Source organism: Epinephelus moara, chromosome 2 (genome assembly GCF_006386435.1).
Source record: "Epinephelus moara isolate mb chromosome 2, YSFRI_EMoa_1.0, whole genome shotgun sequence".
NCBI classification, from domain to species: Eukaryota; Metazoa; Chordata; class Actinopteri; order Perciformes; family Serranidae; genus Epinephelus; species Epinephelus moara.
This window is the reverse complement of record NC_065507.1, coordinates 9,931,195-9,948,181: the sequence shown is the minus strand read 5'-3', so window position 1 is coordinate 9,948,181 and position 16,987 is coordinate 9,931,195. Positions and strand designations below refer to the sequence as shown.

General features: G+C 42.2%; 2 protein-coding genes and 1 pseudogene across 3 annotated transcripts in view; all 3 read left to right on the top strand.

Moving 5' to 3' along the window:
* LOC126408878 (sialate O-acetylesterase-like) overlaps window positions 1-16,987 on the top strand; it is a 61,520-nt gene that overhangs the window by 27,239 nt on the left and 17,294 nt on the right. Inside the window, exon 11 of one of the 2 annotated variants that reach the window (XR_007571968.1) lies at window positions 14,700-15,582. The exons of the other annotated variant lie outside the window; for it this stretch is intronic. The gene's annotated coding sequence lies outside the window, so the exon portion shown is untranslated. Of the gene's footprint in view, window positions 1-14,699; window positions 15,583-16,987 lie in introns of those variants that run through there. 2 annotated transcript variants of the gene reach the window in all.
* Window positions 4,524-5,605, top strand: LOC126401132 (autophagy-related protein 16-1-like; annotated as a pseudogene).
* LOC126408874 (sialate O-acetylesterase-like) lies at window positions 7,076-14,693 on the top strand. Its single transcript, XM_050074626.1, has 10 exons — window positions 7,076-7,189; window positions 7,426-7,587; window positions 9,507-9,661; window positions 9,961-10,099; window positions 10,419-10,578; window positions 10,768-10,850; window positions 11,423-11,556; window positions 11,809-11,963; window positions 12,879-13,065; window positions 14,161-14,693. The coding sequence occupies exons 1-10, from the start codon at window positions 7,078-7,080 to the stop codon at window positions 14,398-14,400; spliced, it is 1,527 nt and encodes a 508-aa protein (XP_049930583.1). The 5' UTR covers window positions 7,076-7,077; the 3' UTR covers window positions 14,401-14,693.

The window sequence follows — 16,987 nt, the reverse complement described above, 5'->3', positions numbered from 1 at the left end:
TTAGGTGAAAACTCTCAGGCCCGGATGTTTATATTTGTTGTGGTTCATTTTTAGTTTAGGACAGTAATTTTGGCACATGCACCATGCAGTGTTGCCGACCCTCTCCTGGCTGCCATCCTCGTCCGGAGCAGCTGCCTCCTCCTCCGCAAAATTGTGACTTTCCACCCTCCTCCTCGTCACTGGCTCAAAAGCATAGGCCACTGGGTTTGATGATAGATCAATATATCTTTCGGCTTCGTTCTCTAACACCTTTTCATTCGGTAAATTTCCTAAACTACTGCTTCTTCGTCTTTCTCCGTCTACAGAAAAGTGTCTTGAAACCAAACCAACCAACCACTCCGATGACGGAAAATAAAGATGGCGCTGAGCACGGCCCAAAACGTATCGTAAATGCATTTAAAAAGTGGATTTTGTCTCAAATAGGCTGACTTTTCCGACTTTTTATTTCGTCAGTATGTCTTAATAATGCACACATCTCCTATGCTGGTGTCTGTTCTGTTGTTTCATGTCCTCTTTAAGCTCACTGCAAAAGCGCTTGCCAATGAATTGGACAGGTTGCAGTCTGATAGAAAAGCTAAGTTAAACAAAGCAGCTAACGTAAGGAAATCAATACAAGGTTTAATGTTATAGCATGAGAAAACACAGGTACAGGATGCTCTTGGAGAACTGATTAAAGTGTGTGGTGAAGTAAAAAATGTGCATGATACATTGTTGGGTTATTGCCATGTGATGAAAAGGAAAAACATGAAACATGGTTTAAAGCAAAAAATATTGCCTAATAATAAGTGTATTGCAGATGCAAAAAACGTGGATTTCATGTGATGAAGGACATGAAAATGGTAATGTTGTGGATGACATTGATCCTAATGACGATGTTTCAAATGTTGATAAACACTCAAGTCATAGGAGCCATAACAGTGGTAGGCAGTGCTTAATTTGTAAAATTAGAAGTAGGGGAACACTTTGGGCCTCTGAGAGAGCAGTGTTTCCCCCACTCCCAAAAGTGGGGGAACCCTTTTTTAAGCGGCACCCGAGCCGCCTCACTGTGCAACTCCGAATGGAATGGTTGTGACATCTAGTGTTGTCACCGTACCAAAATGATAAACGATACCAGTGAAAGTATCACGGTTCTGAGTAGTATCACGATACCACAGCAAAAATTAGGCAGATGTGCCTTTTGTCATTTATAAAAAGTTAAATCACTTTTCTATAATACATCAATGATATTTCAATGGAATAAATTACTTATTGACTTATTCATACTTCAAAAACAGCATCAATAAGTGATTAACATAGGGGGGATCGAAATAAAATAAATACATTAAATAAAAATCAACCAGCCACCCTCCTCCCCTGACAAGTAAAGAACAGTCCCTTCATAAGTAAAGAACAGTCCCTAAAGTGCGGTGAGGTTTGTGGGCCGTTACCTGCCACAAAGAGAGAAATGTGAACGGCTCGTTTCTCCTCTGACACGCCACATACCTGTGTGCCGCCACGGCTTGGTTGTCCAGGTACTACTGGGCAGTCATGACACCAACGAAAGAGGAAATTACTGGACCTTGATTCGGACTTCTCTGTCACCGGTAAGCCGTTATCTTGCGCCGTAGAGCACTATGAGCCTCCGCCTTATTCCTGTCTGTGACCCCCGTTCAACCCACAACCGCCAGGATTCGCCTTTCGTTTCTGCTGCTGGTTGAAATCTGTACTCACACAGTGAGCTGAATGATTTATTTTGCTCGCAGAAAACTATTTTTAGTCGCAAATACGAGTAAAATGCTCGCACGTAGAGCTCTGTGGAAAACAAATCACTGCCGACAAGTATAAAGAAATAAATAATAACTTTCACTGCTCAAAGATACTCACATGTCTGGAAAACAAACCACTACAGCAGCATATTGAGTGCCAGGTGGCCAGCGTGCGCCGTTATTGGACGGTGCATGGACACACCCTCTTGCGATTGGACTTTGAACTTATCCCACAGTAGTGGTAGGCTACATGAGGCACCGTAGTACTACGGTACTCCAACATTATGGTATCATATGTAGTGTGGAGTTTTAGTACCGCAGTCTACCGTTACCAGTATACCCTGCAACACTAGTGACATCAGCTAATACTGTATGTAGTTTTTAGATGCGAAAAGTTCTAGACCCATGCAAATTAGTTACGGAATGCACCAGGGCCTTTTCTGAAAAGATCCTGGTATGCGTTCCAGTACGTTCCGGCTCAAATTAAGCACTGGTGGTAGGTCAAGTAGCCGACCACATCCTCTGCAGCCATAAAGGCTGAGGCAGAAACGGCCGCACTTGTTGCTCGTGCTGCAGCTTTAAAGCAAAGGCATGCTTTGGAGGGGCAGGAAGAGCAGCTGAGAAGGAAAAGAGAGCAGCTTGATTCGGAAGCTGAAATAGCTGCGTCCACTGCTAAGTTGGCAGTATTACAGGCTTCAGATTGCAGAAGTGCTTCTCGTGGATCCAACAATGGCATGAATTCCTATTTGAAAAAGAAGACAGGAAAAAGGGAAACTGACACTGTGTTAAATCCTATGGCGGAAGAGTACAAGCCTGAAACATGGAAATCAACGCAAGATGATTTGACACAATGGTTATTACCACCCAACAGAACCATATCAAAGGATGTGCAACCCAAGGAAACTGAGCAATGGGTTAAACCTGCTTCAAGGCATCAGTGCAGCCCCAATGAACAGCAACAGGAAAGCAACACACTGGAAACATCACAGCATTTTCAACAAAAATACACAACTGTTCAACCTACTTACCATCATCAAAGCAGTCTCAATCTGCCTGGAGACATATTTACCATCATGCACAGGCAGAATGAAATAACAACAGCTCTGGTGCAGCAGCAGCATCTGAGGTCACTGCCACCACGAGATATTCCCACATTTGAAGGCGACCCTCTCCAATACAGGGCATTCATCAAAGCCTTTGAGCAAGGAGTGGAGGAAAAGGCAGGTAAGGCGGATTGTCTGTATTATTATTGTCTGTATGGCTCCTGAGCATGGCTACACAGTGGCAAAGGAACTTATACAGAAACACTTTGGAAATCAATATAAAATCGCAAGTGCGTATATGGAAAAGGCTTTGGCCTGGCAAACAATAAAATCTGAGGACGTCAAAGCACTCCAAGCCTACTCCTTGTTCTTGCGTGGATGCTGCAATGCAATGGAGGAGCTCTAGTACATGCAGGAGCTGGATATGCCAGTAAATATGAGAGCCATTATGTCAAAGCTGCCATTCAAAATGAGGGAGCAATGGAGAACCATAGCTCATGACATAATGGAGAACACCAACCAAAGAGCTCACTTCACTGATCTGGTCATGTTTATCGAGCGTCATGTCAGAATTCTTTCTGACCCTCTGTTTGGTGAGATACAGGATCCAACATCTGGGGTTGCTGGGATAAGGACCATCACCGGGTTTAAATCACAACCCAGGAACAAAATAAAGGGAAATGTTGTTGCCACCACAGTAACATCTATGGAAGTGTCTGAAGGAGTTAAAGAGCCACCAACATCAGACTCAGGGAAGGCTGAGAGAGCTGGATGCCTTTGCTGTGCTCGTAGCCACTCTTTGGAGGAGTACAGACAGTTCAAGAGAAAGAAACACAAGGAAAAAATTCAGTTTCTGAGAGGAAAGGAGGTTTGCTTTGCATGCTTATGTGTTGGTCATATGAGCCGTGAGTGCGAGAGATGCTTGACATGCAAGGTATGTGGTCAAACTCACCCCACTGTGCTTCACATCAAAAAGCAACCAGCTCCAGAAATGTTGGACACATCTAACCAGCCAACTTCACTCCTAACATGTGGACATACAGGGACGGTAAGGACCGGTGTGTTTTGTCCATTCTCCCAGTGAAGGTTAAAAGTGCAAAGGGAAATCACATCATAAAAACCTACGCCTTCTTGGACCCGGGTAGTTCAGCCACGTTCTGCTCAGAGCATCTAATGCAGGAGCTGAATGTCAAAGGCAGAAGAACCAACTTCTTGTTGAGCACAATGGGGCAAAAAACAGTTGTGCCAGCCTACTCATTGGTTGGTTTGGAAGTATCTGATCTGGATAGCAATGACTTTCATGTTCTCACACAGAGGAAAATGCCAGTCACTGTTGACACCTGAAGAACTGGCAAAATGGCCATATTTGTCCAAGGTGAACATCCCAAGCATAAAAGCAAATGTCGACCTGTTAATTGGAACCAATGCTCCCAAGATATTGGAACCTTGGGAGGTTATTAACAGTTGCAGGAATGGCCCGTATGCTATTAAGACAGTGCTGGGGTGGGTTGTTAATGGTCCACTGAATGGAAACAGTGGTGCTTCGGAGGCGGAAATGTGTGGTTGGATCCAAAATGGCGGAGAACTGGAGCGAGTTGCAGCTGAAGAGGTTGATGTCGGTGAAGAAGAGGAACCGGAGCATTTAACAGCGCCAGAACCGTCAACAGGCGGCAGCAGCGGGGTTACCGGGCAGTGTACGCCGCAGTCAGGAGGGTCTCGGGTAGATGGTATGGCAATGGCGGAGCAGCGGGCGGAGTGTACGTGGAAGAAACACATCTCAGACCAGCTTAAGCTCAGAGACCGAGTCTAGAGACAGGCCTTTGAGAAGATCGTCCTCAGTATAACCGTCTCCTGGAGAAGTCCGACCTGCAGGCTGTACTTTCAGAGAGATACCAGACGGACAAGTATGATGTCCAGAGAGGACACAAGGCCAGCTCGGTGGTAGACTGGAGCCGCAGCGACGCGCTGCAGCAGGAAATGTCTCAGATGAGAATCAAACACCAGGAGGAACTGACGGAGTTGCACAAGAAACGAGTAGAGCTGGTTCAGAGTGTGATCGAACTCAACAACCAGATCCAGCAGAAGGACAAAGAGATCCAGAGCAACGAGGCCAAGATGATGGAGTACCAGCAGGCTGAGGAGGCCAACAAGCTCAACGCCGAGAACGAGAAGGACAGCAGACGCAGACAGGCTAAGCTGCAGAAGGAACTGGCCGATGCCGCCAAAGAGCCTCTGCCCATCAACCTGGACGATGACATCGAGGTCCTGGCAGAGGACAGAGGGAAGGGCGGTGGAGAGACCTCGCTCAACAGGGCACTCAGCAGGACTCCCAGTAAGAAGATGTCCCAGCCTCCTCCTGGTGGTCTCCTGGACTCCATCTCCAACATCTTTGGGCGTCGAACAGCCAACTCCTTCAGCCCGTCACCTGAAAACACTGAGGCCCCCTCAGGAGTGTGTGCGGAGGTTCGAGTCCCCTCAACGGCTCTCCACATGTTTGAAGCTCACGACGGTGAGGTGAACGCAGTGAGGTTCAGCCCCGGCTCTCGTCTCCTAGCAACAGGAGGGATGGACCGCAGGGTGAAGCTGTGGGAGGTGGTGACCGGTTGCTGTGAGCCTAAAGGAGCTCTGACCGGCAGTAACGCTGGAATCACCAGCATCGAGTTCACCGCCGCACGTGGCCAAACCAACATGGCCGCGCCCTGTGCATGTCAGGAGTGGAATGAAAAGAAGAGGAGTTTGACAGCTGGAGATCATGGATTCTTCAGCTCCACGTGGTTCCTGGCCACTTCGCAAGGTTCTGGAGGTTTTTCCAGATAAACAAGGGCTTGTGCATTCTGTGAGATTACAGACAAAAGCCAACATCATTGAAAGGCCAGTGACAAAGCTCTGTTTGGTGCATGGAACATAGATTTGCTTGGCTGCACTGTATTTTGCTGTAACTTGGTTTATCATAACATTTTTGCTCCCTTTTTCTGTTGTATTTTTTGAAATTGTTATGTCGGTCTGCCATTAACAATTAGGGGCCGGTGTATAGGAGCCAAATATGTTATTGTGATCATGAAAAATGAATTATTGTTCACTCTGTGTGTGTTGGGTGTCGCTGTGTTGTTACCTGGCGTTCAGGTATAAAGGTAGCTACGTCACTGTTGTCGTCAGGTGTTTGACCCGGAAGGGCAAAAGGTTTTTGAGCGCTGTGGCGCTAAATGCCGGTGTTTTTCTTTGTTTGATCAGTTGTCAATGAAATCGGAATAAATGTTCATTTTATACTGCATCAGAAGACCAATGTCCGGACTCCTTTTCTAAGCATCAAGAACGGTAACGTTAGCGTAAGAAACCAGGAAGTTAGTGAGGCGCGTCAACCAGGTTACTCTGGGTCAAGCATCTCAGTAGCTTGAAGTGTAAGACTTAGCTCCTATAGCACTCATGGGGTATATTTATAGTAAGATGCAGAGGAACTACATACATGAGTGAGATATGAAATTATATCCCCTTACCCTGCAGCTTTCCATGTTCACCTACCGTGTTAATTACAAACCCCTTCAAAGACCAGTGATAACATTTGAAATTTGAAATAGCACATTTATCTTGATGTAAGCCCAAGACTCAGAGTAGTACGCACAGCCTCTGTGTGCTGCTACTCACATCTCACACAATACGAGACAAATACTCTGTAGTGAATGCTTTGTTCTTTTCTTTTCCGTGGATTTACTTTTAATTTGTTTCCTAATGTCCTGCCTATCCCACATCATATTGACTGCTAATTGACACAGCCGTCAAATCCTACCACAGCCTTCTTACAGCATCTGTGAAACAGCTTCTAACACACAGGCAGTTGAACATATTTCGTGTTAAAATAGACTTGCACCGATTTATCGGCAGTGCTCGGAATCGGCTGGTTTTCATGTGATTGGCCGTGACCTGCGACCGGCCGGTCAGTCTAAAATATGCCGATTTAAAACGCCGGTCAAATTCCTGGCCCGCCGCATGATTGACATTGTGTAACATCAGCAGCGCACACACACGCACATGTGCAACTCACAGCTTGGGCGATGTGAGGAAGTGAAACATGGGCGGCTTCTCACCTTAATCATTCACGCGCACAAATCAAAAGAGAGAAGAAGAAAGTTGTTAATTGTCTGTATGATTTCTACCATGTTTGCAATTTTGAGCTGTCGTGCTTTTATTTTGAAGATGCGCAGCCAGATTGTGACGTCACACATCAATTAAAAGGCTGGCTCACAAACACTGAAGTGTCAGTTAGTTACAAAGTTTTCTGTCTGTTACACGATATGCAGCATTCCGTTTACACTCGTCGTTGTCTTCGTCTTCTTCTTCTTCTTCTTCTTCTTGCTGTTGTCATTGTGTGTGTTTGGAAATGTTTAGCTGCCATTCACAGACGTGGTGAGTACCAAACTGTTTGTCGGCGTTTAACTGCTGTGCACTGAGGTTTAATGGTAACATCACAGCTCGCTAAAATATAAGCTAGCTGAATATTTTAGCTTGCTGTGGCACTGCCTTAAATATTTAAAACCAAAACCATCTCCTTTAATGTGGTTTTAATCTGTCTTCATTCTCTAAATATTGTTCTCTTTGCATTGTATTTGAGCACTGAATTGTTTGTGTGTGTATATGTGTAGAGGGGGGCCTGAGCTTTGCCTCCTACTATGGGGACCACATGGTGCTGCAGAAGTCTCCAGAGAGAGCTGTGCTGTGGGGCTATGGCTGTGATGGAGCACAGGTGACCCTCATCCTGTCAGGACCAACAAAACAGAAAACCTCACAGGTCAATGTGACAAATGGTGAGTACAGCCAGGTGGGGGGATTGCAGTGACAACCACAGGCTGTTGGAAGACGTCAAAGCAAAGACTGTCAATTATACATCGTCTTTTGGGCAAGCTGATTGAACCTGACCTGACAGAGATGGCAGAGACTGCATTTTTATCATTAAACCACTGTCAGGCCAGTTCATCTGCAGCCTGATAAAAAGTGGAAGTTAGGAGGTTTCAGAAATCGCTTCCGGTTACATTTTTTGTACAACATGTAACCAAGATTGCTCTTTATATATTGACTTACATCCAGCATCCCAAGTACATGTCTCAGGTCAGGTGTCTAAAGTACAGAAATGTTTTTTGAATCTGTCTCAACGTACAGCCTCTAATGTTAGAGAATATGAGCTAGAAGTCAAGTCAGGTCAATTTTATTTATAAAGATGTGTCACAGTTGCACACGTTTCTGTTCTTAGACCCTCAAAAAAAGGGTCAAAGTGTACAGCTTTCACTTATTCATTTGGTCACTGTTAGACTTGTACCGATTACAATTTTTTGGGCTGATACCGATTTTCGATTTGCAGAGTGTTGGATGGCCAATTCCAATTTTATTTTTTTCAAACCACTTTACAGCACACAAGATATTGCAATATTTTCCATCTTTGCTTTATTAGAACATTTTAGCCAAGATACAACCAGCTTTTCAATAATCATCTCAAACAAACAAAAACAGTGACATGTTTCTTAACCTGTTAAGGAACATTTTCCTTTTTGCTCAAATATAACTTCAGGTACAGTATTAAAATAAATAAATAAAAACGGCATACATAAATAGAAACATGGATAAATAAAATAACAATTCTTGGTGTATAGCATTTGTGGGTAATTTCTTGAATAGACAAAAAGTATCTCCTGTGGAATATTCACACAGGTCTTCAGGACGCCCCCTAAGCTTGGGTGATGTGAGGAAGTGAAACATGCTTAGGAAGGATCTTAAAAGTGTCTAAGAGGAAGTCGTGATAAGAGCTGGTAGAATTTTCTGAATGCTAAACAGAGGTGCTTCACTGCCTCCTTCCTTATCTCCTTCAGCATAGGGTTCATTAGAAAGAGCCTTTACAAGACTGAAGGAGCTAATAACGTCCCACAATTTAACATTAAAGCACAATCAAGTCAACATGAATGGTGTTCACTGAGTTGTGTGGTGGTCTTTAAGTTATTATATGCATAGTCTTATAGTCAGATCTATGCCTTGAATGTATGTTTTATGTATTTGTGTTGCTTTTTATAAACGTACTCTGTTCAACACAGTAGATTTTATATGCTTATTCTGTTATTATATTGCTTTTTCATGTATTTATATATTTAGTATTTACTCTGTTTGGAGCCTCTCAGTTCTTGTGTAACTGGAGTGAGAACAAACAAATGTACAAGATCAGTATAAAGGTATTAATCATAACACAGAAGTCTGTCTTTCAAGAATAAGGGACGTTTTCAGCCAGATGATGTTTTTAATTTAACATTTTTTAAACTAAATGATAAGTACAGTAGTAGATTTGTAGGCCAAAGTTATATTCATCTTGCATAAGTTTAACAATTACTTTCATGCAGTCATGCTAACAACGATTCATGTCAATAAATTTGAGTGGACAGGAGGGTGAGCGTGAGGCACCACTGTCAACATGACAACCATTTTGTTTCACTTCTGTGCATGGCAGCCTATATTCCTTTTTTCATTTTAATTACAACCTTGATGAAGAAGTAATGTATTTCATCAGGTTCTCCATGATTTTATAGATTCTTTTATCACTGCAGTTGTCTTTTTCAAAGTCCTTTTGAATTCTCCTCCACATCTTTCCTTCACTCCACAATGGTTTTAATCAAGGTAAAGAAAAAGTGGTTTGGAAAGGAGACTGTTTTTGACTGCAGCCCATGTATCTATGGCTGTTTTTTAGGAATCTGGCGAGTCACCCTCGACCCTGTTGAAGCTGGTGGTCCCTACAATGTGACAGCAGTCACCAAGGACAGCAGTGCCACTCTGACAGATGTGCTGTTTGGAGATATTTGGCTGTGTGGGGGGCAGAGCAACATGTGGTTTAACATGTCTATGGTAGGTGGAGTCAGGTGAACATCTGTCTTCTGATGAGCTCATTCACTGTAACAAAAACGTGCAATAGAAGTCTGTCTGTAGGGTCAAATCTCGAAAGAAAACACTTTCACTTATATTACATACACAGCATAGGAGTAAGTATTAAAGTGGTGCAACAGATTTGGTTTCAGATAGCTGTAATTGTCAAAGATTTCACATAGGTGGCATAAAGGACTTTCAATGTAATATGTATGTATGTGTGTAAGTATGTATTCGTATTTTGTTGTTAAATGATCTCTTCATTATTCATTCTCCAATAGGTTTTCAATGCATCAGAGGAGCTGAAACTCTCAGAGAAGTATCCTGATGTGAGGTTTTTTATGGCGGCTTTGAACCAGAGTAAAACTGAGCTGCTTGATTTGACTGACGTGGAAATTCCCTGGTCTGTGGCCCCAACAAGTACGTCAAAAATGTATTTATTAACTCATAGGGTTGTTGAGACGTGTTTGCAGCTAAAGATGTAGGTTAGAGATATTGAACTTGAACTGAGCCACTTCTATTTGCTGTGTAATGTAAACATGCATCCATTCCACAAGGTCCTAAATCCAAGCTAGTTTCTTGTTCAGGTGACAGCACAGGACTCCTTAGTTCTGTATATTGTAATCAAATTTGATATATTAAACAACACATATGAACCATGTTGCTGTTTGTTTGTGGGCATACAACCACCCACTTGCATTGTGCTGATGGACTGATTAACAGGCAGGTGTATTTTCAGATCTGGAAGGTTTCTCTGCAGTCTGCTGGCTCTATGGACGTTACTTGTACGACATGCTTAAGTACCCCATAGGACTGGTGGAGTCGTGCTGGGAAGGCACACCTGTCGAAGTCTGGTCATCTGCAAGAGCACTGCTGCGGTGTGGACAAGACTTTGCCGGGTACAGTTATTAAAAAAAATAATTAAAAAAAACATAATTCAGCTAACCTACCACCTGATGTGTATGGTAACTGAATTAGGAAGGATATCAAATTTTACCATGTGACACATTGTTCTTGTGTAAGAACCAATAAAGTGAGCTTGCACTAACAACACTGTTGTTGCTTTTTCCCACATTGAAATCTCTCAGTCCTAAAAATGATTCTGTCTTGTGGAATTCAATGATCCACCCGCTGCTCAACATGACCATCAAAGGAGCCATCTGGTACCAAGGTAAGACTACCTGCACAGGTATCAGACGGTCGGTATAGCCATGTGTAGTGGGGCTTTCATTCTCTGCCCAAATTAGACTGGCCCCAATGCTTGGTTTGGGCCGGGCAGTAATTTCTCAACATTCCGCCAGGCAGAGATCAGGTCGGGTTTATGCCTATTTCTTTAGGAACTGACGATTTGTTAGGTTTAACTGCGCTTGGCTTTCTGTTGCTCCACCTCCTCTGAGTAGCCTACGCTCTGCTGCTCCCGAGAGTTTGGTGCTCTCAATAACTGAACAGTATATTCCAACAGCGCTCAGAATTTACGATCAATCCAGTTTGTGCCAGAGTGTGTTTTGGCACAAGTGACTATTTACTAATGCACCCCCTCACACAAATGTCTGTAACCACACTGAAAAGACGTTAGTTGACTTTAGCTTTTTTTAACATTGGAAAATTAGGGGTTTTAATCTGGCTCAGGCCCAATCCTGCTGTTGCGGTTTGGGCTTCAGCCAGACTTGGACAGAAACTGTGGGTTCATGTAGGGTCGAGCCTGATTATGTCACGCATCTGTAATATTTGTCTTGATTTCAGGTGAGGCAAATACGTACTATCATAAAGACAAGTACGCCTGCACCTTCCCTGCTATGATCGATGACTGGAGGAAGTCGTTTCACAATGGCTCAGGGGGAAAAACGGCGATAGACTTCCCTTTTGGATTTGTCCAGGTATGTTAGTATTAGTGTTTTAGTTTAATTTGCATAATAGAAACAACACATTTGAAACTGAGAGTCAAGTTTTTGAAAACTACTTCACAGAATTAGTAAATTTCTGACGTTGGTGCCCCCTTGTGGTTGTGTTAAAGAGGAGACAATGCGTGCTGCTATTTGAAACTAAGTAGGTAAAATAAACCATTAATGCTTTTGCAAACATCTTTTGCAGTATTGTCAAACTGTTCCACTTTTTATCTGTATTTGCAGCTGTCCACAGACAATAACAACTCTGTCAGTGTATTCACTCCGATTGTCCGCTGGCACCAAACGGCAGACTTCGGCTATGTCCCGAATGATCGGATGCCGAATACCTTCATGGCCGTGGCTTTGGATTTACCAGATCCAGATTCACCCCTTCGCCCGTAAGGATTGTGTTTACGTGTTCTTATAGCATATGAAATCTGTGCACCACCGAGGAGCATTACACTTTGCTCATGGAGGTATTTCTTAACTTGTACCACTAGATGTCCTAACAACTCATTTTTTTGACATTTAAACAGATTATATTTAGACTGTTGGAGGAGTCCAGAAGTAAGGAAATCCTCAGAAAATCATGACATTTAATTTAAAATTAAGTATTGTTGGAAAAAATATTGAGTATAAGAGACATTTGAAATCGTTAATCACATTTTCCATTAACTAAATTATATTTTAAAATGCTGCTGAAATGTGTGGCACTGTGCACTGTGTACTATGCAGGTTGCACATTATCCTACAAAACATGACAACAAATAACATTATTGAAAACAATATTCTCCAGGAAAATAAATCTTTAGGAATTCTACCTTTTTAGAATTCCAGGTAAAACCAACTCTAAATTTGGGACATACTGTGTGGTGCTATTGTTTAACTTATTAGGCTATATTTATTTTAATGATTTTTATTAGAGCAAATGGCATAAATCACACCTATTGAAATGCCTCTGCTCCGGCTTCCAGTTAGTCTTTGGATAGATTTAAGATCCTTGCAAACATCTATAAAACTTTTCATGGACTTGTCCCTGATATGCTGCCAAGACCCAGCAAGTCCCTGGCATTATTCTCACATCAACAGACTTTTGTAATGTACTGAAGACTGGAAAACCAACAGGGAGACAGCTTTCACCTGTGTTTGTCTTCATGTAGAGTATGCATATGATGATGTGACCTGCTTTTGTATGTCGTGTGATGAGTATGAGTACTGTATTGACTTTCAACCTCCCTATCCGGTCTTGCCAACTGGCTCACCCACTATGTTTGTTAAAATGATTAGTGTTTTTTTTGTGTGGTTTGTTTCAGGATCCATCCTAGAGACAAGCAGGATGTAGCCTACAGACTGACACTGGGAGCAAGGGCAGTGGCTTATAATGAGAAGGGCGTGGCCTTCCAAGGACCTTTCCCCAAACCAATTCTGTATAAAGGAACGCAAGTCATCGTTAACTACAACCAGGAAATCTCTGTCAACAAGTCTGTTCACATCTTTGAGGTAAGACCAGTCAGTGTGAGTTAAGGCTAGATTTTGGACACCGTAATATTGTAAGTGTTGCCCTTTCCTGGTTTTAGAGACTGTGTTACAGTAAAGGGATTTCATTTAATGAACTTATCAGGCTGATCTAGCTGTTCTATTATTTGCCTTTACCCACTTAGTCACATTAGTACGGAGCCCCTAAAGTCCCCAAAAAAGAAAAAAAAACAAGTCCATATCAAGTTTCCTGCATCAAACACTGCCGCCCACTCTCCGTCACTCGCACAGTTCCGAAATTCGTTGTACTACAAAAGCTTGAAATGAACATTCAACTCTTTGTTTTTTATTGAAAATATGTCACTGTCTTCATTCATTAGGCTATGTATAATTTCTCTAGCAGCAAACACATTTAAAGGAGACGCTTGTCAGGTCTTTGTACGTGCGCTGTCCATGGTGCTGAAATCCCCGCTCCTGCTGACAGCAGACTGGGGGAGAAAAAAAAGACATATTAGGCTACATTATAATTCATTATTCGTTATTAGTGAGGATCATTTTAGATGTTGCTTACTGTTTATAGCCTGTACTATTTACAACATCAGCATATAGTTTGTATTCACAAAATACAGTTTGATATTCAAGCTGATGCGCTGGAAAACTGAGAGCAGAGAGCCAATGCTGCCTGGCAGCGCTGTAATGTAACCTCGTCTATAAATAGTACACAGCCATGGTACTGACTCAGACAGTGACCTGTCTGAGCTTTCAGCGTGGGAAATAATTGTGTGTCAAGCGCACGTTTTAGTATCTTGTGTGCTCGATTTAGCTTATCTCGTGCGCACAAGATACTATCTGGAGCGCACGAGATAGTTTTTTTTTTTCTTTTTTGGGGACTTTAGGGACTCCGTACATTAGCGATGTGAATGTAGCAGTTTTCTTGGTATCATCTGGCTCTGGTGTGAGTCAAGTCCCACATTCACCTGCTGGCTATAACAATGCCAACACCAACTCAGTTTTAATGAGCATCAAATATACTTGATGTTTGCTCTGATTATTTTTTTTAACAAGCTTAATTCTTGCTAAATAAATAAATAAGAGCATTTTCTTTTTCCTTCTATCAAGATCTGTTGCACAGAGACTCAAGTTTCATGTGGGTCTAAGTCTCACTGGGTTCCGGCTCCCATCGTGTGGAGTAATAAGACCTCTGTCGAGTTGTCTACGCGTTGTAAGCCTTCTCAAGAAGTGGGTGCCCTCCGTTACGCATGGAGCGCCAGCCCCTGCCTCTTCAAAGCCTGTCCAATCTACAGCGCCGATAAGAGTTTGCCTGCGCCTCCTTTTATTTTCAACCGCTATTCACCCTAAGGAAAGGAGAGAAGGAAACTGTAAGATGACAAAGTGATGTAGTGATAAAGTGCCTTTTTGTTTCTTTAGGTCAAAACTTTGCCATACAATCTTAAAGGGAATGTTTTTTTGTTTTTTTTTAGACTTGACTGTCAAGTTTTTTTTCTCTTTACAATCAGTATGGGTGAGTTCTAGGTAGAGTGGGGCAGTGCCAGATCCTATGAATCGTCAAGCAGTAAGCAACACTTACAATTCATGGCATCTGGATACCAAACTTATCTCAACATTTATTTTACCTTCTTTTTTACCACAGTAGTCAGGTTTTGTACAGCATCCAGTGTGTCTCATCAGAATGGAGAATACCATTAGACTAAGGCTGCTATGTCTTAGGTTGTAATGTCTGGCAGTTTTAGTAGTTAGTCTGGCTGGAGACTCACCTTCCATTTTATAGATTTATTGAAGCTTATAAACGCTTGTAGCAGATGGTTATATATTATTTTGGTTTCATCGTTTATCCTGTTTGAAGTGTATGCTGGTACAACCACTGCCAATAATTGCTGTAAATAGAAAAGCATGACAAACGTTGTATTTGAACAAAACTCTGGATTTTTTTTAAGTTTACAACAGAAATGAATCTTTATGATTTTACAATTTGAACAAATAAATGACAGCTCAGCGACTTTTGGTGGGTGTTGTGTTACTTTCAAACCTGATGCTTTTGCTTAAGAGTAAAATGGATGGATTCACAATAAAATCATTGATTTATCAAACGTGGTCTGTTGTTTGAATTGGGGGAAAAAATCTGTAATGTGTTGGTATCATACTTTAAGTTGCAGCTCTAACAGTTCATACCAATGCAACAGTGTGCTATGTACCAAAGTGATGGTGTATGGGAAAGAATAAACCTTTTTAGTAAACTACTTTACTTCAACTGTGGCTCAGTTTCTAAAATTCAGCACATTTTTATCCACACAAAAATTCATATGTCAGTACAGAGGTGATGGGTTTATGGTTACTATTGGCACCTAAGTGCAAAGCTAACTCACCAGCAACATCCAGTATATTAGCATGCTGGCACACATCCCCAACACTGATTGAGACTTACAAGATTATGACATACAATAAATAGCATCGTTTGAGTTACTGTATGCCGCTGTTTACTGAATCACTAACTCAGGAAGGAGTATAAAAGAAAACCTTGTCTATGATGTTTCCAAGTAAGAATCAAAGGTCACGAGGATTGTGTGATGTCAGGCTTTCAGAATCAGGAGCTGAAGTACGAGGTAGAGGGCTTCATGTTGGAGGAGGTCAGGTGGTGCTGATGAGAGGAGCTAGGAGACTGCGGTGCCTGTCCTGGGTAAAGACAGATAGATAAATAGTAGAGAAAGTTACTGTCAGTGCTGTGTGATCATCATGTCAGCATTAGCAAATGATAACAAAACCACAGTTTCTTTAAAATACTTGCCCTTTGGACATACTTTTACTTTGAAATCCTAAAACTTACATACTGCAACTCCTGTATAGGAGTACACTTTTATGTTTCTGCTGCCCGTTCCACTTACATGTATGATTTTTACAGCAGAGGCTGGAAGGAGCAGTTGGTGGGGTGAGGACAGTTATTCACAAAAACTCTAGCAGAGCAAAGTGAAACTGAGTTATTCACTGCTTTGCTCAGACATTCTGACAGCACAAGCCCAGCTGTTATACCTAAAGGCAACCCTGGTTCATATTTAGCATGTTTGATGGACGCATTGGAACCAGGGTAGCCTGCATGCAATAGTCAACATCCTCTAAATGTAACATGCACAACAAAACATGAGGTCATCTACACTACAGCCAAGCTAAGAACATCACCAGTTTAGAAAACTGATAATTAACCTGTTATGTGCTCTGTCTTGAGGTTCTCATCAAAGCCCTGGTGTCTCTGGTAGGCCTCAAAGTTGACTGAAGCATCGTCCTCTGACAGGCTGCGAGGAACCTGGCCGTCACCAGGGCGACACACCTCAAAACATATCCAGCGGTAGCTTAATAAACAAAGTGAAACAAGACATCTATTAATTAATAAATCTATAGTCACAGTGGCTGTAAACTGGCTGAACCCATGTATGGAGAGTGTATTGACATAAAATATTAGATAAATATAAATTCAGCATGTTTCTGTGACTTGGNTATGGAGAGTGTATTGACATAAAATATTAGATAAATATAAATTCAGCATGTTTCTGTGACTTGGAAATGTTACTCCTGTTGTGTTTTCCTATTAAGTAAAGGTCTGAATGATTTAATATTGTGGTTTACACCTCATCCAGACATATTATCATCTTAATGTTTTACATCTGGGAAAACAGGTCGGAAAATATGTTTCAGTTTATATCCTGAGCCCGAACTGGAGATGGTATTCTGCTGCGGAGAGCCGAGGAAAGACTGTGCGGTGAAGGCCTGCAGGGCCTGCTGCCTCTCCTCATCAGTCTGTGAGGAAACAGAGGGCGGAGAGGGAGACGGAGATCTGTTCATGTGCACCAGGAGTACCTGAGAATAACACTTGTGTGGCCTTCAGGATGGATGAAAATACAGACATAAATGTAAAGGATAAAATAACACTGATGGA